We start from the raw sequence: 23,294 nt of genomic DNA, 5'->3' as shown, positions 1-23,294 counted from the left end.
AGAACGTGGCTGATCCGCTAACTAAACCACTACCCTAGCATGAGTGTCATGGTAGGGCTATAGGCTTGAAGCAAATGTTAGAGTGGCCTTAGATTGTACTAGGTAATTTAGAGAAACTTGTTACAATGTAAAGACATGATTTTGCTATTTATGTTTATGGGAATAAATTTTATCTTATTTAATTATTGGTTTGGTATTAAATAAAATGTCCAAAATATATCTTGAATTCTATGGTTTTGTCAAATATGTGATTTGATGAATAAAACACCATAAGTGAACAGAATTCATAGATTATTAAAGTTCCTAATCTAAGTCATTAAACTGGACATAAATGACTTGTTAAAAGGATTAGCATATAAGGTTGATTGATAGCGTCGATTCATGGGCTATGGTAACATGGAGATGTTTAATCAATCATATGGATAGGTATAGTTGATACATAGTCGAACTAGACCTACTTAGAAGTTTTATAACTTCGAAATTATATTAGTAGATTCCTAAGACGACATGAGTGAAATGTTACTTAGCCCAATGATTGGTATAACTTTGATACTGTCAAACGTCATGCTGTAAAAGGGGATTATAAAGGCAGCATTCAGGTTGTGCTAAAAGTTGAGTTGGAGTATTGGTTACCACAAGATTGAAAAGGTCCTCCTATACGAGATATGATGGGTGTCTTGGCCCCTTGAAGAGCAAAAATTGAAAAATACATGGCCGTGCTCAAATAGATCATTCGATGATCATTTGTTTGTCAATTCGAACTCGGATTTCAAGGATTAATTTGAAAAACTAGTATGGATGATATAGAAATATGATCATACTATCGAATTAAGACACTAAGAGACTTGAGGAATTAAAACATTGCACACTTGTCTCAGACAAGTGGGAGATTGAAGGATTTATGTCCTCTACTTAAATGCAATTACTAATTATGTTATGGATCGTATTATGGAGATAATAAATTTGTTCTATTGGGTCGTCTATAAGTCTTGCTAGAGAATGCTATAGAACTTTGGGTTAGGAAATTATAAACCCGAAGCCCAATATAGTGGATTCTATTAGGTCACACATTATACTTGGATCAACAAAAGAAACCTAGAGCCCATAAGGGCCCTAGGGGTGGCTTGCCAAGAGGAGTAGATAAGGGAACTATTTCTAACCTAAATATATTTATATATTGGGTTAGGCAATAGAAGAAAATATACTTGATATCTCTTATTATTCTTTTCTCTCATATTCTTTCCTAAAGTCACATAAAACTCCATTAAAGTAGAAGAAGAATTTCTTCCTTCCAACTAGCATTGGTGGAGTGTTGATCTGGGTTGGTAGACTAAGTAGAGGAATCACAATTGGGGTTTTTTATCCGGGTTATACAAGTTTTGTGGAATTCACGCTACAAAGTTTAATTCTAAACTTTTATGTGATCCTTGATTGTATATGCATGTGATACTGTTTTATGTGCTTATGAATTAGATTCATGAAATTCTGCTTAGAGTACTTATAGAATCCTACATATAATCAACCCATACAAAGTGACGCTATAATTAAGAGAACTGCAAAAGATTATATATATTATTTGCAATCGGATTTGTGGAACTTCTTGACTTATGGTTATCAGCTTAACATAACCTGTTACATGTAAGGCAATTTAACAAGTCATTTCTCCTAAGGATTATATCTTTCTAAATCTTCTTAATTATAATATACAGTCTCACAAGTCTCAAGTATAATAATTACAATAGTTAATGTGGATGGTTCATCCTTAAAGCAGCATAAGCCAAAAGCCTATAACCCACAAACATGATAGTTAAGGCAGCAACATCAAACGCCAAATTATGGATGCCAAGATGCTTAATTGTAGGATAATCAACCACCTTACAACGCATCTTGAACCCACATTCATAAACCTCATATCCTGAATATTGCACCCCAACGAGAAGCTTGTAGCAATAGTGACTGAACGATACATACTTCAACCATGCTATAAAAGGCGGTATGTGCTGAATGTAATACCCTCCAGCTAGTAAAAAGACAAGCATGATCACCGAGGCTAAGGTGGTGGCCTGCTTGACGTCCATTAACATCGCGCCTAGGGCTAGTCCGAGGCCTTGAGAGACGAGCACGTTGTAGAGGACGATTGCAAGGGTGAGGATAAAGGTTAGGGGGGAGGGCTTAAGTCCGCCCATGTAGTATGTAATGCTTACAAAAATGGTAGGGAGTACGAGTTCCATGGGCAAGTCCCCAACCATACGTGCTAGGTAGTACGCTGAGAGGTGATACATGCCTGAGGCTCTTTCTCTTATTAGCATTGGTCGCTCTTGAGGGAAGGCGAAGATGGCATTGAATAAGGGGAAAAACCCCCAAAATATGGAGAAGAAGAAAAGTAGCCCAACCTGCCAAATCGGACTATTATTAGTTTTCCAGACTAGATATAATTCATCAAACTTTTTAAACAAGTACTTGGTTCATGGAATGTAACAATTAACAAACTAATATTATATGCATTTAATTAATATACACTTTTATCTGTATTAAATTAATATTCACGTAAATCTTACAACATATTAAGGTGTCTAGAAAATCATAAGGAATTACCATAGCTCCCCCTTGACTTATATAATAGAGATATATTACAAGAAGTATAAACAAGTTAAGATTAGTTATTTTTAGGTGAAAAAAAATACATCCAGTAAGTTGGAGGAGGACTCAAATACGAAAATCATATATATATATATATATATATATATATATATATGTATATATATATATATATATATATATATATATATATATATATAGGGTTGGGTTCTAGTGAGAACCTCTTTAAGGTGAGAACCACCTTATGGTGAGAACTCTCCCATACTATATAAGAAAGCCCAAAATACTTTCCTTAGAAAAAAAGCCCGAAAATACTGCAAATTCAGCAACAAAGTGAACGCTCATTTTTTCTCTTCTCCCTCATGCAATTCTCATCCTCGCGATTCCTTCGATCTTCCAAGAACACCAAATTAAATTCAAAATTCCACGAACATATAACAAGAAATCAAGGATTTTTCATGAAATTGGCGAACAAATTCTGAATTTTTTGTCGGTAACGCAACTTCTCTGCTTGTTTGCGTAAGAAATTTCAAAACTTTGTGTTTAAATTGTAGATTGTGAATTTCTTTATTTGTTGCTGAATTTATCTTCAAATACTTCAATTTGTTTCTGAACTTGATGTTAAATTGTCGAATTCTCGGATTATTGAACTGAGTTAAACCTAAAGGTACCTTAGCAAATATATATTTTCGGTAGGCAGTAGGCACCTGTTATTGAGGTGTTGTTGGAGTTCTAACTTATTTACAGGTTGAAATCTTTTAGTATGTTTCTCAGTTAATATCTAGAAAAAGTTTTGAACTTGGAGATTTCATGTTGTATTACTTTGAACTATGAATATGATGCTGTGTTTTTTTCATGTTAATCTATGGACTTTTTGTTTTGGGTGAAGCATGAATGTTGAAAGTTGCTTATACAATGGTCATTATTTGCTAATTTATAAATCAAATCACTATATTTGTATAGTAATACGACACTTTAGAAATTCAACATATAGAGAAGGAAATCAATAAGACACTTTAGAAATTCAACAACAGTATAGGCCACTTAGTTCCCACTCTTCAATTCTGTAATTGGATTTCTTAGAAGGTCTCCCCATCAAGGCCTCCCAATGTACTACTCACATCCATATAGAATATAATGTTCATAAAGTATGACCTAGTGATTAAAATTTGGCCTCATGACTTCAAGAACAGACAATTATAGGAGAAAACTTCACCCCTATAACTGTATCATGGGAACAAAATTGCAGAACACAATGAATGATAGTTACAGCAAAATTTCTTCAAGAAGTAAGGGAGCAAAAATAACATGCACGTTCACAAAGGAAAAGTTAAGGTGACTGGCAGAAGTCAGTTTCTATTCCCTCTTTGAACTATGAATATGATGTTGTGTTATTTTTTCATGTTAATCTATGGACTTATTATTTTGGGTGAAGCATGAATGTTAAAAGTTGGTTATACAATGGTCATTATTTGCTAATTTATAAATCAAATGACTATATTTGTATAGTAATATTAATTTGGTTGTGGCTTGCGGTACTACTCTATATGCTCTATGATAGGTTTGTTTGGAATATATATATAAGGCCATCGATAATGAAATCAGTATGTGCGGGTTGCCCCATCAAGGGCGGGCTCCACTGAACCTAAATAGAATCACATAAGACAATCTTGCCTTTCACTAATGTATTGTGTAAGGTTCCTAATCTACAAAACTTGCAATATTTAGTATTCATAGTAGTCCATTTATTGATTTAGTGAAGACTTGAACTTCTTATTCTTGTATTTAGAACTTTTACTTTTCCACTCATTACTGTTCAAGAAAATATTGTTTGTCTTCCATGTGTTTGTTCATGTTTTCCCAAACAAATTATGTGGCTGAGTGGCTCTATTCTTGCGAACATGCACTTTCAACAGTACACTAGACTGATTTGGGTTTCATGCTTAATTTGTGTTGAAATTAAGAGACTCTTGGGCTGTTTTTGTGAAACTGGTTAGTGAGTGAGTTAGAGTTACCTTATGTAGTTATCTACACTTCATAACAGAGGGTGTTTGATGCTTTTTTAAGGGGTGCGATAGCGTGTCGTGGAGATAGATAAGCTAAGAACTACGAGTTTCTGGTATGCTTTTTTAATCTTGACGGTACATTTTTGGGATTGCCATCATCCCTTGCCATGTACCTCTGTTGTGCCTTAATCAAACTGAGCAATCATCTACTTCTTGTATATTGCTCTCTTCAGTTTTATATCCCTTGATCCTGTAAATGTGGAAAAATGCACTATATTTATGCTTTGAGATTTTTTGTTTTGCTGTTCTTTATAGATGCTTCTTTTCATCCTCTGTAAAAGTTACTAATCTATAATTCTTTAACTATAGACCAAACATTTTGTAATTCTTTAAATATATGCAGGATATTACCTTTATAGATAACCTTTTTTTTTTTTTTATGTGCAGGATCCATTTGGAAGTAGATGGCATGAATGAAACACTTTATGAGTTGATGGCTTCTCTAGACCACAACAACGCTGTTAAAGCAGATGTTCTTATAGCACTCTTGCAGCATTAAATTTGGTTGTCATAGTCAAGATATAACTATGAACATTCTACTTTTTATGTAGTCTATATTAATCACATAATGGCTTGTTTTTGCTTGCTGCTATCTTAGTTTATATACTCGTATTTTATGTGATGCTATGTACTAGTTTTATATTTGAGGCGAGTTATTTTCTCATGTTATCTACTTAAATCTGCAAGAAGTCAATTGCAATTATAGTTTTATATTTTGGGTGGACATTCAACTTTGTAATAAGTGTTTTTTTGTTAATGAAGTTTTATCTAGTAAAATGAGTTTAAGTTACTAAATGGTTCTGTATTTGTTAGTGTGCCACCAACCATGTTAAAGTAAGGTATAGGCATACCTTAAATTTAGTATAGGTATCTAAAATCATAAATTTAGATTAACGACCAATTTGAGAGTGGAAGATAGATAGATTAAGTATCGTATTTTAAGATTTATTCTCTTCCTTGAATACTTCTCATGTTGTATTCATATAATAGCTAACAAGATTTTAGCTCTACCACAAAAAATAAATAATCTTTAGTAATTGGTCATATCTGGCTTCGGCCCAACCGGATGCATGAGTCTACATTTCATAATGGAGAGTCAATGGAAACATAAGAAATGAGCTTCTCCTAGTCTGCCTATGCATGAAGCAAAGCCAAGTAACAAATGCCATATACGAGTCAATTGGAGTTTGGTTCACATGTTAGATGTTAAATTGAAGTATTTAAGTATATTGGGCTAGTGTTGAGTCGATCATTGAAGCAAAGTGAGCTAGAGAAATCTGGGCCTATATCAAGATCCATGTATTCTTCATTAAGCCTTATCCATGTACTTCTCATATAGCGTAGAGGTACTTCTCGTATATTTTAGAGGTACTTCTCGTGAAGGTTAGAAGTATTTCTTGTATATCTTTAGAAAAATAATAAAATAAAGTAAAAATAATTTCAATTTTTAAAAAACTTTTCGGGGGATACCATCACTTGTCATATACTTTAGAGGTACTTCTCGTATAACGTAGAGGTACTTCTCTATACATAACAGGTACTTCTCCTCTAGCATAGGGGTACTTCTTATATAGCATAGGGATACTTCTTGTATAGCCTAGAGGTACTTCTCGTATAACCTAGAGCTACTTCTCGTATAACGTAGGGTACTTCTCGTATACATTAGAGGTACTTCTCCTTTAGAGTAGATGTACTTCTTGTATACCTTAGAGTACTTCTCGTATAGCCTAGAGGTACTTCTTGTATAGCGTAGAGGTACTTCTCGTATAAGCTAGAGGTATTTCTCGTATATCTTTAGAAAAATAATAAAATAAAAATACTTACAATTTTTAACAAAATTTTCTAAGGGACGCCATCACTTGTCGTATACATTAGAAGTACTTCTCCTTTAGAGTAGAGACTTCTTGTATAGCATAGGGGTACTTCTCGTAGAACCTAGAGGTACTTCTCGTATACATTAGCGGTACTTCTCCTTTAGAGTAGAGGTACTTCTTGTATACCTTAGAGGTACTTCTCGTATAGCCTAGAGGTACTTCTCATATAGCTTAGAGGTACTTCTCGTATAGCCTAGAGGTACTTCTCGTGAAGGCTAGAAGTATTTCTCGTATATCTTTACAAAAAAATAAAAAATAAAAATACTTTCAATTTTTAACGAAATTTTATAGGGGACACCATCACTTGTCGTATACATTAGAGGTACTTCTCCTTTAGAATAGAGGTACTTCTCGTATAACATAGAGGTAATTCTTGTATAACGTAGAGGTACTTCTCGTATAGGCTAGAGGCACTTCTCCTCTAGAGTAGATGTACTTCTTGTATACCTTAGAGGTACTTCTTGGATTGCCTATAGGTACTTCTCGTATAGCGTAGAGGTACTTCTCGTATAGCCTAGAGGTACTTCTCGTATTACGTAGAGGTACTTCTATATACATTAGAGGTACTTCTCCTCTAGAGTAGAGGTACTTCTTGTATAGCATAGGGGTACTTCTTGTATACCAAAATGTCTTCATATAGCCTAGAGGTACCTCTCATATAGCTTAGAGGTACTTCTTGTATAACGTAGAGGTACTTCTCGTATACATTAGAGGTACTTGTCATTTAGAGTAGATGTACTTCTTGTATACCTTAGAGGTACCTCTCCTATAGCCTTGAGGTACTTCTCGTATAGCGTAGAGGTACTTCTCGTATAGCCTAGAGGTACTTCTCGTCAAGGCTAGAGGTATTTCTCGTATATCTTTAGAAAAAATAAATAAAATAAAAATACTATACATTTTTAAAGAAAATTTTCTAAGGGACACCATCACTTGTCGTATACATTAGAAGTATTTCTCTCTTTAGAGTAAAGGTACTTCTCGTATAACATAGAGGTACTTCTCGTAGAACCTAGAGGTACTTCTCGTATACATTAAAGGTACTTCTCCTTTAGAGTAGAGGTACTTCTTGTATACTTAGAGGTACTTCTCGTATAGCCTAGAGGTACTTCTCATATAGCGTAGAGGTACTTCTCGTATAGCCTAGAGGTACTTCTCGTGAAGGAGAGGTTTTCTCGTATATCTTTAGAAAAATAATAAAAATAATAAAAATAAATATTTCAATTTTTAATAAAATTTTATAGGGACACCATCACTTGTCGTATACATTAGAGGTACTTCTCCTTTAGAGTAGAGGTACTTCTCGTATAGCCTAGAGGTACTTCTCGTGAAGGCTAGAGGTTTTTCTCGTATATCTTTAGAAAAATAATAAAAATAATAAAAATAATAAAAATAACAATACTTTCAATTTTTCAACAAAATTTTATAGGGGACACCATCACTTGTCGTATACATTAGAGGTACTTCTTCTTTAGAGTAGGGGTACTTCTCGTAAAACATAGAGGTACTTCTCGTATAGCCTAGAGGTACTTCTTGTATAGGCTAGAGGTATTTCTCCTCTAGAGTAGAGGTACTTCTTGTATAGCATAGAGGTACTCTCTTAGATAGCCTAGAGGTACTTCTCGTATAGCTTAGAGGTACTTCTCGTATAGCCAGATGTACTTCTCGTATAACGTAGAGGTACTTCTCGTATATATTAGAGGTATTTCTTCTGTAGAGTAGAGGTACTTCTTGTATAGCATAGGGGTACATCTTATGTACCTTATAGGTACTTCTCATATAGCCTAGAGGTACTTCTCATATAGCTTAGACGTACTTCTCGTATAGCCTAGAGGTACTTCTCGTGAAGGCTAGAAGTATTTCTTGTATATCTTTAGAAAAAAATAAAAATAAAAATACTTTCAATTTTTAAGAAATTTTATAGGGACCCATCACTTGTCGTATACATTAGAGTACTTCTCCTTTAGAGTAGAGGTACTTCTCGTATAACGTAGAGGTACTTCTCGTATACATTAGAGGTACTTCTCGTAAAGGCTAGAGTTATTCTTGTATATGTTTAGAAAAATAATAAAAAATTTCTAAGGAGACACCATAACTTGTCGTATATATTAGAGTACTTCTCGTATAGCCTAGAGGTATTATGATATGACTAAAGAATTAAAAATACAGAAACGACAGCCAGAATATTCATCACATTTTTATTGCTTCAAATGAATTGTCACTATAGGTAAAAAGGGCCTCTAGCATAAAGACTACGCGCAGCAGCCTTTCTTTGTAAAAACAAAATTAATTGTACCCCAATTTTTGACAAAAGACATAAGAGAAGGAAGTGGACCACTCTTCTGCAAAAAAGGAAGAAAACGAAGAAATACTTGTATGCAATATGGAAAGAAAAGGAAACTCAAATTATGCATAAACTTCCTATCTATTGTCAATAAAAACGTTAAAGAGATCTAGCTGTACTCAAAGAAAAAACATAAAAAGAATCCTTGCTTCCTTCGGTCAAATTGGAGAAAGCTTAAACAATGAAGAAAAGCAGAAGTCTAACGAGGGAGTTTGGTAAGCCAGTCTATGCACTTGCTGTTCTCTTCACAAACCCTGCCACAGCCCACAGGTGGCAACCTCACAAAAACTACAAGCTCATGGGTAACAGTAATAGGGTAGATTCTCACCACAAATTTGTGAAAAAAACATTCAATAATGGATTTAGAGCTAAACCAGTATTCAGTTAGATATTAGATACAACTATACAAGTAGGTTTCAGAGACTGCACACACAGTGCAGACAAAGATGGGCAACCTACTGCACAATGTATAAGCAAACCACAAGAAGGTTCTTAATTAGTCCGAAGCTTCTCATAAGTTCTTTGCTACAAAGCTGAAAGTTCAAGATAATGTGCTGAAACCCAACCAGCAGATTTCTATAAACAAGTACATCAGTCTGAAGCATTCAGAAAGACCCTTTCTTCGCTCCATTATCACATCACAGTTCACTGAAACCAGAAAATCCAATAAAAAGAGCAATTCAGTTATAAGTTGAAATAAAAAAGTACCACCTAGCGACTTCTATCCTAAACATGCAGCCTCAAGCAAACTTCAATCTCAAAGGAACAATCGATAGAGAATCCAAAACTTAGTTAGATAAAATACTGAGAAAAGGAAAGGTGCTTATCCTAGATTTAGTCTGATTTCAGGAAATGTTTAGACAAAAACTTACAATCTGCCAGTCCAGCTACAGACCTTTTGCTGCCTCACTCTCATGATTAACCTTACCCATTGTTCTCACCCTCGTTTGGGATCGCATAAGTCACACGTTGAAATAAAAATAACAACCCAGCAGTCCACACAACGTACTGAAAATCTCAGACTAGCATAACAAGGTTTACACATTTTATCAACATAAGTGGCAATTAAGATGAACACATACAGCAATAAGGCATGCATGTCATTTTTTTTTTCTAAGTAGCATCATAGCTCCTTATCAAGTAGATAATAGTCAGCTAACAAGTTGTTGGCATTGGCACATGCAATATTCGAAATATCATAAGATGAGTGACACGAAAAACACAAATATGCTTTCATAACTTGAATAACCAAATCAATGCTTCTCTGCCTAATGTTTTTGACAGAATTCAGGAATTTCATGAAAAAGAAAAAGAAAAAAGAGCATAATACTACAATCTGCACTAGTTTAATGGAAAAATTCAAAGTACTAGCTATTAATTACTTCACTAAACCACTGCCTCCATTTACAAGATTAAAACAAGAAGTACAAAATAATTGAAGTAGAAAAAAATTTAAGTACCTGAAAAATTAGTAAACAAAATTCACATTACATTTCACCAACATCACCACAACACTTGTGAGTTGTGACTAAGTGTAGTGATTCTAATAATAAGTTGCTGGTCAAAAAAAGAAGGGTGAATCTTAATGAAGCAACATATATTTCTACTAAATCGGCAAAAATCTTAAACCCTCAGGAAACTCCAAATCCAAAAACAGCAAACACCTACCACACTAATCAACACATGCACACATTGCACTTTAGTAGTAATCCATCTAAATTGCCAATTATAACTTCTCAAACACATGGATAGGATTTGAACCACCACTACTAAGTTTCATTTCGGTCAAGAAAAGAACAGCAAATGCCAATTAAAGTAGTATATTATTAAAGTGTTGCTCATCTCATCCAAAAACTACTGAGTTATTGCCAAATGCCAATCAACATAACAGCAAAAAAACATGCGAAAATCATGCAAAAACTAACACAAGCAAACCCTAATTTAACTTTCCATACGATTAACATTTCAATTTACAATCTCTAACCTTAGATCTCCAGAAAACAACAACAAATGCACAAGATCTAAAGAAAAAATCAAAGAAATTGAGAAGAAGATTACGTATTGCGAAGACCTTAACCGGAGAACGAAGAAGTTACTGCGATGTATTCCAATGAACTGCGAAATAGGAGAGAGAAAGTGCGAAATTAACCACAATAATCATCAAAAATCAACTAAGCGAACGAAAGTAGAAGAAATACGAAAACTTACTGTGAATTAGGAGAGAGAAAGTGCGAAATAGGAGAGAGAAAGAGAAATGACAAAAATGGAAAGAAGCTGCACGACCCTAGATTGGAAATTTTTTGTGCGTACAAGTCGAGGTGATCTAACGGTTGTGAGTTACTTCATCTCATTAATCTAACGGTTCATAAGGTGGTTCTCACCCTAAGGTAGTTCTCACCATAAGGGAGGTTCTCATATGAACCCAATTCTATATATATATATATATATATATATATATATATATAAGGTAACTTAACAAAGTTCATTGATTCCATAATTTTAGGTGGTTGACACAAAGATGCTTATTATTTCGGTCATACAAAGTTATATTGATTAATAGATGTGAAGTAGCGACTCATGTGAGAAGGTAACTTATTTCATTGCTCGAAGGTGCGAGAAGTGTGGGAGATTGCTGGGCTTCGCCAAAAAATACCGCAAGGGGAGGGAGAAAATTGGTTGCTTTGGTGGAACGAGTGGCAGGAGGTGGACTCGGCAGTCTTGATATCCTTGAGCTATGTGGCCTACTACGTATGGTTTAGAAGAAACAAGGCTGTTTTTGAGAATTGTTGTAAGCCAAATGATCAGGTGGTAGCATTAGCGTTGAAGGCTGCAGCGGACTATGGAGCTTATGCTAGGAAAATTTATGGTAGTGTGGCTGCGAGAGGTACGAGTAGCGCTAAGGTGTGGCAGCCCCCCCTGCTGGGTGTGTTAAAGTCAATGTCGACGCTTCGCTTGGGGATGATGGGTGGGTGGGAATGGGTGTTGTGGCTCGGAATGAGGCGGGTGAGGTAATTTTTGCGGCGACTCGTAGGGTGAGAGCTTGGTGGCATGTGGAAGTTGCGGAGGGAAAAGCGTTATGCCTTGCTATAAAGTTGGCTCGGAGTCATGACTTACATAATGTTATCTTTGAAACGGACTGTCTCACTATTGCTAACAGGTTGTCCCGGGGTGCTATCTTTTTTTCTGATTTAGATGCTGTGTTAGATGATGCTTTATTTTATAGTAAGGATTTTACTTCTGTTAAGTGGTCTCATGTGCAAATAACCTACCCGTCCAGATCCTCACTACCAACAAAAAACAAGAAAACAGTTGACTTCTCTAGCAGAGATGGCAGATCATACAAAGAAGTAGCCTATCCTAACCAAAACCCAGTCACAAGCCATAATAAACCTGAACAAATCCAAACAAAGCCAAACACTTTAGTACCTAACCCATCAACCCACAGAATTATGAGCTCAAGAGTGTTGGGAGAAGAAACAGAAAAAATTAGGCAGTCTCTCGGAGAAATTGAGGTGGATAGTGAGTTTGGAGCGGCCATAAAAGGAACAAAATGTGAAGAAATGGTAGAGGAACTCCAAAGAAGCGCAATTGCCATTGCTTTATCCACACAATCATCAGAAGCAATTCTCAATCTCATCTTATCTGAAGGGGTGAACTGCCTCACAATCAAGCCAATGGGAGGCATGCAACATTTAATAATCTTTGACTCCTTTGAAGACAAGAAACATATGATGGAAAGTGAATGGCTCCTTCAATGGTTCATGGTAATCACTAATGTGAACGATCAAAGTGCATCTCTGTGGCGTGAAACATGTATAAGTGTATACGGAGTTCCCCTTGTAGCTTGGGGGTACCAGAATTTCTTTGATATTGGATGTGTGTTTGGCAAAACCATCTCTGTCGAATACAAAGACTATGAATGTGCTAAGATTCTCATACATACAGACTATCTATTTGATATTAATTGCAAAATATCCATGGAAATCGAAGGAAAAAAGTATGCAATTTGTGTCTCGGAAAAAAAGCAGAATGGGAAATGGCCTATAAATCAAAATATGGCAGACAAATCTGCAAATAACAATCATGTCAGACCTGAACCCTTTTTTCCAAATCCAAGCACACCTTCATCCAATGAAAAAACCTTAACCTCAGAAAACCACCATCAAAAATCACCTTGCAGATCACGTCACAATTGACATCACACAAGCAGATGATGAGACGCAGCCCAATGATCGAGGAAAAAAAGACACTAAACAGCCTTTTCAAATCATGTCCCCATCTACCCACATAAACAACTCAATCAATAACGAGGCAGTGTCCTAAGAAAACCTTAATGATCACATCCCTCAAATCTCGAACCCAGAGCTCACAATTAATCAGACGTCAGCGCCGACTTTCCCAAATAAATCCAAACCACCTATTCAAAAAATAGCCCAAGACAAAAGCCAAGCCCAAAAAAACGAAACAACAAAAAACAAACCAAAAATCATCCATTCAGTACCCTCTTCCTCAAATCAAAATCCTCCAAGCCCAATAACCATCATCAACAAGTTTGATCCATTAATGAGACCAGCCAAACCCAACTCTATTTCCACATCATCCTTAAGCTCCTCTTCATGTTCTGGGCCTTTATTTCCACCTGGCTTTGAAGACCAAATCCCAAATCATGTCAAATTAACACAGATTAAAAAGAGGAAAAGAAAGCTGGAAAAAAAGAAGAAGTTGAGGCGAAACTCAAATTGCAAAAATCGAGCCTCCAGTCCTCTTTCCCCCCTGAAATGTGAGTACAAGTCGATCCAAGCTGATGACATTTTGGCCATGGCAAATATACTGGGTCTGACTTACAACGGTCCAGTTTCAGAACTGAAAGGAAAAATTAAGGCCATTCTCAACAACCAACAGCAAAATTGGGAAACCAATTGCGCTTAACTTGCCCCCAGCTCATCTCATCATCGCAGATCATTATGACATCAATCTCCTGGAACATCAGAGGACTTGGAGCCCGAGTCAAGAGAAGTTCAATAAGAAGGCTGATTGTAACTCACGATCCAACATTTGTGTTTGTCCAGGAAACCAAATTAGAGGATATGTCACAAAAAACAATTCGAGGAATCTGGAAATTAAATGAAGTCAACTGGATTCACTCTCCCTCAATTGGAACATCTGGTGGCCTTCTGTCCATGTGGAATTCGAAGCACTTCAGCATGAAATCATCATCAGTAAACAGGTATTGGATTGCCTTAAATGGCACATTCTCTCCTCTAAATTTCGAGTGCACACTCATTAACATTTACAATCCATGTTCTGTTATTGAAAGAGCTGAAGTTTGGACTGAGATCACAAATTATTCAAATGGGATTTCATCCCCCATCCTAATTATAGGGGACTTCAATGAGGTCCTAAATGCCACTGAAAGAGGCAGCTCACAATTCTCGCAAATTGGAAGTGAGAACTTTAAATCATTCTTGCAAGAACTTGAACTCATGGAGATTGCCTCATCCTCTCGCGGATTCACATGGTTTAGAGGGAATTCGAAGAGTATTCTGGACCGAATGTTTGTACACCCAGAATGGTTAACAACCTTCCCATTCTTAAATGTCACTCTATTAAAACGTGGCCTATCGGATCATTGCCCGTTGTTGGTGAACTCCAAGTCAAAAAACTGGGGACCGAAACCGTTTAGATTTCAAAATGCTTGGCTTTCTGATCCAAAATGCCTCATGATTGTAAAAAATGTGTGGGCAGAAAATCCCTCTCTTCCCATGAGCCTTAAGCTGAAAGTAAGCAAAGAAAAGTTAAAACAGTGGAATTGTGCTGACTTTGGCAACATTGATTCCATGATTGCAAAGCTGGAAGCAATCATTCAAAACCTCGATGATAAATCGAATAAGAGAGATCTCTCATATGGAGAATTAGAAGACAAGAAGGAAGCTCAATCGAGCTTATGGTTGTGGATGAAGCGAAGGGAAGTATTTTGGGCTCAAAACTCGAGAATATCGTGGCTCAAACATGGTGATCGAAACACAAAATTTTTCCATGCCATTGCAACAAATAGAAGAAGGAAAAATACTCTCTCATCAATTGAAGTTAACGGCAGTGTGGTAGAAGATCCACAAAAAATCAAAAATGAAGCAAGATCCTTTTTTAAGAATATTTTTAAAGAAGATTGTCAAAACAGGCCCATATTTGAGGGCCTTGAATTTAATCGTTTGTCTCATGTGCAGGCCTCAGCTCTAACTGAACTTTTCTCCATTGAAGAAATTGAGGAAGCTGTTTCCTCATGTAATGCAGAAAAATCTCCTGGACCCGACGGGTTCAACTTCATGTTTGTAAAGAAAGCTTGGCAGATTATCAAACATGACATATATAAGCTGGTCAATGAGTTTTATGTCTCATCTCAGCTTCCCAAAGGATGCAACACGACGTTCATAGCATTGATAGTAAAAATTGACAAGCCGAATGGATTTAAAGATTACCGTCCGATCAGTATGCTAGGATGCATCTACAAAATCATAGCCAAGCTGCTAGCTAGAAGGCTTCAAAAAGTGATATGCTCACTAGTTGGACCCCTTCAATCCTCATATATTGAAGGGTGCCAAATCTTGGATGGTGCATTGATCGCAAGCGAGGTAATTGATACTTGCAAGAAGAAAAATATAGAAGCAGCCTTACTCAAACTCGATTTCCACAAGGCGTACGATAGCGTTTCATGGAACTTCTTAAAATGGGTACTTGCGCAAATGAACTTCCCACTCAAATGGTGCAGCTGGATCATGTCGTGCATCACATCCATCAATTCTGATAAATGGGTCCCCTTGCTCCCCATTCAAACTTCAACGCGGGCTTAGACAAGGTGACCCCCTATCATCTTTTTTATTTGTCCTTGTAGCGGAAGTCCTCAATTTAATCATAATGAAGGCGACATCTTTGAATATATGGAGGGGTATTGGCATTCCTCAAAGCGATATTACAATCTCTCATCTTCAATACGCCGACGACACACTCATTTTCTGTGAGGCAAAGATAGACTCTCTCATGAATATCAAGAAAATGCTTATTCTATTCCAACTAGCCTCGGGTCTCCAGGTGAACTTCCACAAGAGTTCACTCATGGGCATCAATGTATCAAGTGAATGGATTAATACGGCAGCAAAAAGTCTTCTCTGCAAGACAGGTTCTATACCTTTCTCCTACCTTGGCTTGCCCATAGGAGGAAAGGTCTCGAGCTCTCACCTGTGGGATCCCGTCATCTCAAAAATCTCAAACAGACTAGAGACATGGAAAGGAAAAATGCTATCAACAGGGGGAAGAATAACACTCATAAAAGCATCTCTAGTGAGTCTACCACTATACTACATGTCCATATACCCAATTCCCAAGGGAGTTATGTACAAAATCATCAAGCTAGCAAGAACCTTTTTATGGGGTGGAAGCTCCGGAAAAAAATCACTTCCTTTAATTTCATGGCAAATCCTTCAACTACCCAAGGTACTAGGAGGTATTAGTTCTCCTGTTCTAAATGGATGTGGCGCCTTCTTGACGACCCATCTCAATTATGGTGCGAAGTGATTCGAGCAAAGTACAAGTATGCACCCCCATTCACCATCAAGGATCTTCAAATTCCCTCGTATGGAGGCCCCTGGAAACATGTACGCGCAGCAATTCTGAATCACCCAGGGGCTCGTGACTTAGCTCTAAAAGGTGTGAAAAAATGTGCCAGGTCAGGGTCATCGTGCCTATTTTGGCATGATTCATGGCTTGATATTGGACCTCTAAAAGAGTCTTTTCCAAGGCTCTTCTTGTTATCAATATCACCAAATGCCACAGTTGAGCAATTTGGTTTTTGGGAGGGATTGAAATGGGTATGGACCTTTTCTTGGATCCGCGAACTTCGTCCAAGAGACATAGAGGAAAAATCGCAGCTAGATGATCTACTCCAAAATGTCTGCCTGGCTTATGAGGGCAGTGACAAGTTAATATGGGCCTTCTCTAGTTCAGGCCTATTCTCCACAAAGTCCTTCAACTTCGAACTGGATAAATTAAACCCGGTTCCTCATCACAACGCGATCAAGGGAGTATGGAAAGGGTTGGTTCCTCATAGAATTGAGGTATTTGTATGGACCGCGTTGCTCGAAAAAATTAACACTAGACAAAAGCTTGAAAAGTTGGGTATTATTTCTTCGGAAAACAATATATGCCCTATGTGTGAAAATGCACCGGAATCTTTAAATCATCTACTTCTTCACTGTGATGTTGCGCAAAAATTATGGTGGTGGTGGAGTGAGTTGTGGGAAGTGAAGTGGGTATTTCCATGCAGCCTTAAAAAGGCTTTCGAGCAGTGGCATTTTCCCAAACGTGGACCTTTCTTCAAAAAGGTATGGTATTCTTGCTTCTTCATCATTGTTTGGTCCATTTGGAAAGAACGTAACGCGCGAATCTTCGAAAATCAAACTTGCTCAACAAGAAGCATCCAAGACATGATCCTCTTGAGATTAGGATGGTGGATCAAAGGATGGTGTGAAGAATTTCCATATTCTCCCACCGACATTCAAAGAGATCCTCAATGCCTGCGATGGAACGGAATCGCAAATGTGCTTGTATCTGCACTACCAAAAATTCTCCCATGTGAATGGAGCCCTCCGGAACCTGATTATCTAAAATGGAACGTGGATGCGTCGGTTAATCAAGGCTCCAGATCCTCAGCTATAGGAGGTGTCCTCCGCAATCATCTCGGCAACTTCAAATGTTTATTCTCCTCCCCCATTCCTTTCATGGAAATCAATTGTGCTGAAGTATTGGCTATACATCGCGCTATTAAAATCTCCATGGCAAGCGAATTCACAAAAAATGGAAATCTCATCCTAGAATCGGATTCTTCCAATGCGGTTCTTTGGAGCAACAGTGATCAAGAAGTATTAGCTATACATCGCGCTATTAAACTTCATAAGAAACGCTCTCAAAAAGGATCTAAGGATTCAAATAGTCACAAAGGTAGGCGCTCGAATTTTATCGCAGACTCACTAGCCAAACAAGGACTCTCGAGACGAGATGAATTCATAGCATGGATTTAATCAAGCTGCCTGATGGGAAGATGGTCAATCCTAGTTTCTTGCTGCATTGAGACAGTTATTCATGAAGATTGTATTTTGTCTCTAAGTACATTTGTTAAGAAAGTAGATGCTAGAAGATTTTAGGATTTCCTTGTATGGCAGCTTTGTAAACCAAATCTCTAGAGTAAACTGGTTTCCTCCTAGCTGGGTGTGTTTTACACTATGAAAGTTTCCCTCCTTTTGGAAGGAATACCCTGCTTTCAGTAGAAATCAACTTATTCTGGGGATCCCAGCAATAAAATGACCAAATTATCAAAAAAAATAGTGGTCTCATGTGCTACGGGATGGTAATTGTGTTGCCCATCACCTAGCTAGACTTATCCCTTTTGGTGTTGAACAATGATGGGAGTCTTATTGTCCCGCGGAGGTTTCTCCTTATGTTCTTATGGACACTCTGTCCATTGATTAATAGTGGGACTTAACTTTTCCTTTCAAAAAAAAAAAAAAAAAAAGTAGCGACTCATGTCCATTACTTGATTCGAATTGTCAGACCCAAACTAAACTTGTACAAAATTGACTTATTCGGACAAACCGGTTTAACCATAAGAATATGCTTTATTAATATAAGCAATATTCACTAATCTATACTAATATATTAAAAGGCGTGCGTAAACCAGGAACGGTGCCACGTGGCGCTCTCCCTAGGGATTTTTAGACATGTAGTCCATGTACAATAAAAAAAAATTAGAAATTGTATAGTATAGGTTTTGATCCCGTGACCTCAAATTCATGTACTAAAGTTTTAACCACTAGATCAAGTAGTATTTAGTACTATTATATCAAAGTACAATATTAATAAATAAAAATTTTCTTACCCGGACATTGCCCGGGCCTAATAACTAGTTGTCAAAACAAAATAAGTAACAATAAACTTAAAATGTTCGAACATGACCTCCATAATGAACCAGAAACAAATCTGATCTACATGACCCATTTGCCACCTCTTAATAATATGTTTTTTAATTTTTAATTTTAATGAAAAATCTGTTTGTAGAACACCTCGAAAATACTAAGCTTTATATACTATGGGTAATATCGGAGTGCCACCATAAAAGTTACCTGATCTTGTATATGGGTAATATCGGAGTGCCACCATAAAAGTCCAGAAATAATGGCAACAGATAAGACTTGGAAGATTCTTAGACTAGAATATGACTCATGTCGTCTCTCTTTCAACCCTCTTTGCAGCAACACCTTGAACTGCTCCCACCATGTTGTGCTCCATTGCTTTTCTTCACTACCTGCATGCACCATGTGTACGTACGTTTATTCATTAATGTACGTAATTTCTTTTGGGTAAAACAACAAATTTCCAACTCTTTTAAGCTTACTTTTATGTAAAAGTTTCAAATTTGAATGAGTTTGATCTCCCAATAATCCCTGGTGAGTTTCAGCCTTCAATCCAGGATATAGGTATTTCTTATATGAAGATGTTAGAAATTGCTTAGTTGAAGTTGCACTGTTTTCGGGATGCTCCAATCTGGTATGGTGTTCAAGTTGATCTGCAATAATAAATTTCAATAATGTTAATTTTAAGGTCAAAATGTGAGTAAACTTTGATGTATGTTATAAGATAAACAACTAAATGGAGAAAAAAGAACACTAGAATCTTGGTTTAAGACAATTAGTAGTAGTGAATAAACATTAATGTGCTTGAGCTTTGAGAAGGGCCTCCAAATATGCAACGACTGCAACTAATGGTATTTGACAACGTTATGTTTTATATGTTATTTGAATCAAAATAATGAGCGATAAGATTTAAACATTGATGCTTGAATATTAAATATATTGTGCGGCCCTGTAGGGTACTCTATAGTTGTCTTATACTCTTATTGCCATTATAAAACTTATCCACGTAAAGGCCAGCAAGACATATTTGGTAAATACAGGATTGAGCATAAATTGGAGATTTTTACCAATTTAAAATAATGATCAGTCAAATTATCTTATATCAGTGTTTGCTAAACAGAGGATTAGAATAACTGAACTTCTAATCCTCGCCCCCACAATTACTTAAAATCGCCCACAAAACAATTAAAATTACATTGGTAACCTTTTCACCAGTGGCGGACCCAGAAATACAGATTTGGGGGTACGGAAGTACAATGAAGACAAACGTAGGAGAAAAAAGTTTCGCAAAAATAGTTTAATACATAAGTCTTACAACCGAAATATCTTAAATATGCATTGTCTTCTAATTTCATTCATTAACCATGATAAATGAAAAAGTTTCTTTCATCCTCTCTTTTTCTTTTTCTCTACACCATCATGTTTTCTCTCTCTTCAATTAGTTCCCAATACAAATATTAATTAATATATATATAATCCAATTACATTTATTTTTTATGGGATCCAATTACACTGATTAATTGTAATTAACTCTTTCAATTGTAACTTAGTAATGAGAAACTTTTATTACATAATAATTATAAATGACTAATTTATTACCCTTAAGTAATTAAGATAATTGAAATTCATTATAATGAAGTTTTTTCTAAACAAATTAGAATAAAAAATAATTAAAATCAAAATTATTTAAAGAAGTGAATGAACTAGGAAGAGAAGAGAAAACTAAAAATGTAAATAAAGTATAGCAAAATGGGTGTCTACTTGTAGTGAATGAAAAAATATGAATTTTGGTATTTTTTATTATTTTTTCTGAATTACATGTTGTGAAATATTAACGTTAATATCATTGAAACTTTTATAGTATATCCATCAAATAAAATTTTTTATATCCAGTAGATAGGCGACAAGTGTCAAGTGCAATAAATGTAGCAATGTTTTGTTTGGCTTTTTGTTTCCCCCGCATACGCTATTACTGTACACTAGTCACTAGTACAACAGTACAATGAAGTTCATATTTTTTATTTTTTAAAAAAGCTAATTTGTCTTTTTTTTTTTTGAGATGGGGATACAGTTGTACCCCCATGTCCCAAGCTGGGTCCGCCAATGCTTTTCACCTCAAATTCAGATCCAACACCACCCTCACCTCCTGTCATCCCCCACCAGTAGCCTTTCTCTCTCCTTCGCCGGCCTCCTCTCACTTTCGTCGACCTTTCTCTCTCCTTCGCGGGCCTTCTCTCACCTTCGTCAACCTTTCTTTCTGCTTCACGACCTTTCTTTCTCCTTCGCGGCCTTTCTCTCACCTTCACGACCTTTCTCTCTCCTTCGCCGGCCTTCTCTCTCCTTCGTCGACTTTTCTTTCTCCTGCCGGCACCTTTCTCTTACCACCATCGCCAACCATGGCCAGGTAAATCTCGAATTATTTTTTTAACCATGGGACGAACGTCTCGCCTGGACGTTCGCCCCATGGCCCGAACGTCGGGCCTGGACGTTCGGGCCATGGGTGGAACGTCCAGGCGAGACGATCGCCCCATGGCCCGAACGTACAGGCCTGACGTTCGGGCCATGGGGCGATCGTCTCGGCAAGACGTTTGCCCCCATGCATGGTTCAAAAAAAATTTCGACGCTAGGTTGGTGGCGGGTGGCAGAAGGACGGAGGTGATGGGTACTCAGAAGATCATATGTGGCATGTTTACAAGCAGCTAAACTCGGTTCATCTGCGGCTCATTGTACCATTTTTGCTCTTGCCTTGGTCGATTGTGTGGTGGGTACTCAGAAGATCAGATGTTGCTTGTAGAAAATAACTCCAGTTTGCATACTTAGAAGATCAGATCGAGGTGGCGGGTGGCAGAAGGACGGAGGTGATGGCGGGTTGTGGGAGGTGGTTGGGAAAGTGGTGGTGGGTGGTTAAAAAAAAAGAGGGTAAAACAGTCCAATAAAATAGTCTCGGGCTATTTTAAGTAATTGTGGGGCGATGTTTAACAAGCCTCTTAGAATAATTTTTTTGACCCCAAAACTCTGATAATGGAAAGCTTTTTGTTGAGTGAAGATTGAGAATGTTGAGGGGATCCGGACTCATGGGAAATAGCCTAAAATATAATAAGCTATCAACTATTTACGAAATCATATTGTAAAAACAGCTAACATGATCAACCAGTCAAATCTGCTAATACAACCACCTAGTTACACTTGTTATATGCTCCATCTATTTAATCTAAAGATCAACACACTTGTCTTTTAAGCGATCTCTAAAATACTAATAATTTGACTATTAGTATCTTTATTATACAATAGTACAAATTAACTGGTAAAAATATCCATAGTCATGAGTCCAACAAAATCTTCTACGACATATTTTCGCATATATTAATTAACACGTAAGATCAAAGTTCTTAAACTTTGATCACATAAATAGTTAACGTGAACATTTTTAGAGAACAAAAGGAGTACTACATAGGAACAAAGCCTAATGAAAAAGTGAATAAGAATAAAATTATGTTTTCATTGTAGTATTGTTATAGTTAGGTTTTATTATAATGAGATATGCTATAAATCACTAGCTACGTACTTAATATCTTTGCAAACAATATAGATAAATAAGGGCATAATTGACCCGATTTCAGAGTGTAACATTATATATCTTATTTTTATCATCTATTAGTAAAGATTATATATATATATATATATATATAGGGTAGGGTCCGCTGAAAACAACTCTTAGTCTGAAAAATGAAAACAAGGATAACTTTTATCACTTTTAGAGTAACTTTATATACTTTAGGGGTAACTGATAGAGTATAAATCTATTCCTGGAAATTCAACCATAAGCTTAAGCTTTTGGCTGAGTTGGTCCTTTGACATGGTATCAAGAGCCAGCGTCACAAAAAGGTCACGGGTTCGAATCTCATCCACCCCCTTTCTTAGTGGAATATTTAGCGCCAGGTATGAGGGGAGACCTGTGTTGCATCCACACTTCAAGCCCAAAGGGCTCTTGCGTGAGGGGGCGTGATAGAGTATAAATCTATTCCTGGGACCTCAACCATAAGCTTAAGCTTTTGGTTGAGTTGGTCCTAACTTTTGCCTGTTTTTAGAGTAACTTCATTATATTAAGGATAACTTTATATATTTCAAGGGCAACTTTATATATCATAAGGGTAACTTTTAGTACGTTTAGGATAACTTTATTATGTCATAATTAATTTTCATCTTTCTAGGATAACTTTGAGTATTATAAGGATAACTTTTAGTATTATAAGGGGGGTAACTTTAACTAAGGGTAACTTTTAACTAATAGTATTACACTAACTTCTAAGTCTTGATATTTTCCCCAACCTTCTTCTTCAACTTTCATCTTCTTCAACCTTCTCTTTCTTTCTTAACTCTCATAATCAGAAATCTGGACACCAAAAATCCATCGATAAAGAAAGAAATCGAGTTCATCGAATCAAGGCATCATATA

General features: G+C 36.5%; 1 protein-coding gene and 2 long non-coding RNA genes across 3 annotated transcripts in view; 1 reads left to right on the top strand and 2 right to left on the bottom strand.

Annotated features, from left to right (window-relative positions):
* Window positions 1-1,544: 1,544 nt before the first annotated feature.
* Window positions 1,545-23,294, bottom strand: part of LOC104896406 (ABC transporter G family member 21) — a 29,601-nt gene continuing 7,851 nt past the window's right edge. Inside the window, exons 3-5 of the mRNA XM_048647459.2 lie at window positions 19,321-19,491; window positions 19,049-19,230; window positions 1,545-2,393 (exon numbers count right to left, since the gene is read on the bottom strand). Coding sequence (XP_048503416.1) covers window positions 1,743-2,393; window positions 19,049-19,230; window positions 19,321-19,491 — 1,004 coding nt within the window. The 3' untranslated portion in view covers window positions 1,545-1,742. The remainder of the gene's footprint in view (window positions 2,394-19,048; window positions 19,231-19,320; window positions 19,492-23,294) is intronic.
* LOC125499054 (uncharacterized) lies at window positions 2,816-5,266 on the top strand. The gene is made up of 2 exons (XR_007275722.2): window positions 2,816-3,117; window positions 5,052-5,266. It is a non-coding gene; the product is annotated as an uncharacterized LOC125499054 (long non-coding RNA).
* Window positions 9,350-11,266, bottom strand: LOC125499053 (uncharacterized). The gene is made up of 3 exons (XR_007275721.2): window positions 11,088-11,266; window positions 10,938-10,994; window positions 9,350-9,527 (listed from the first exon to the last, which is right to left on the bottom strand). It is a non-coding gene; the product is annotated as an uncharacterized LOC125499053 (long non-coding RNA).

The sequence above is a fragment of the Beta vulgaris genome, chromosome 6 (genome assembly GCF_026745355.1).
Source record: "Beta vulgaris subsp. vulgaris cultivar EL10 chromosome 6, EL10.2, whole genome shotgun sequence".
NCBI classification, from domain to species: domain Eukaryota; kingdom Viridiplantae; phylum Streptophyta; class Magnoliopsida; order Caryophyllales; family Amaranthaceae; genus Beta; species Beta vulgaris.
The sequence above is the reverse complement of the archived record's forward strand: the minus strand, read 5'-3'. Positions and strand labels throughout refer to the sequence as shown.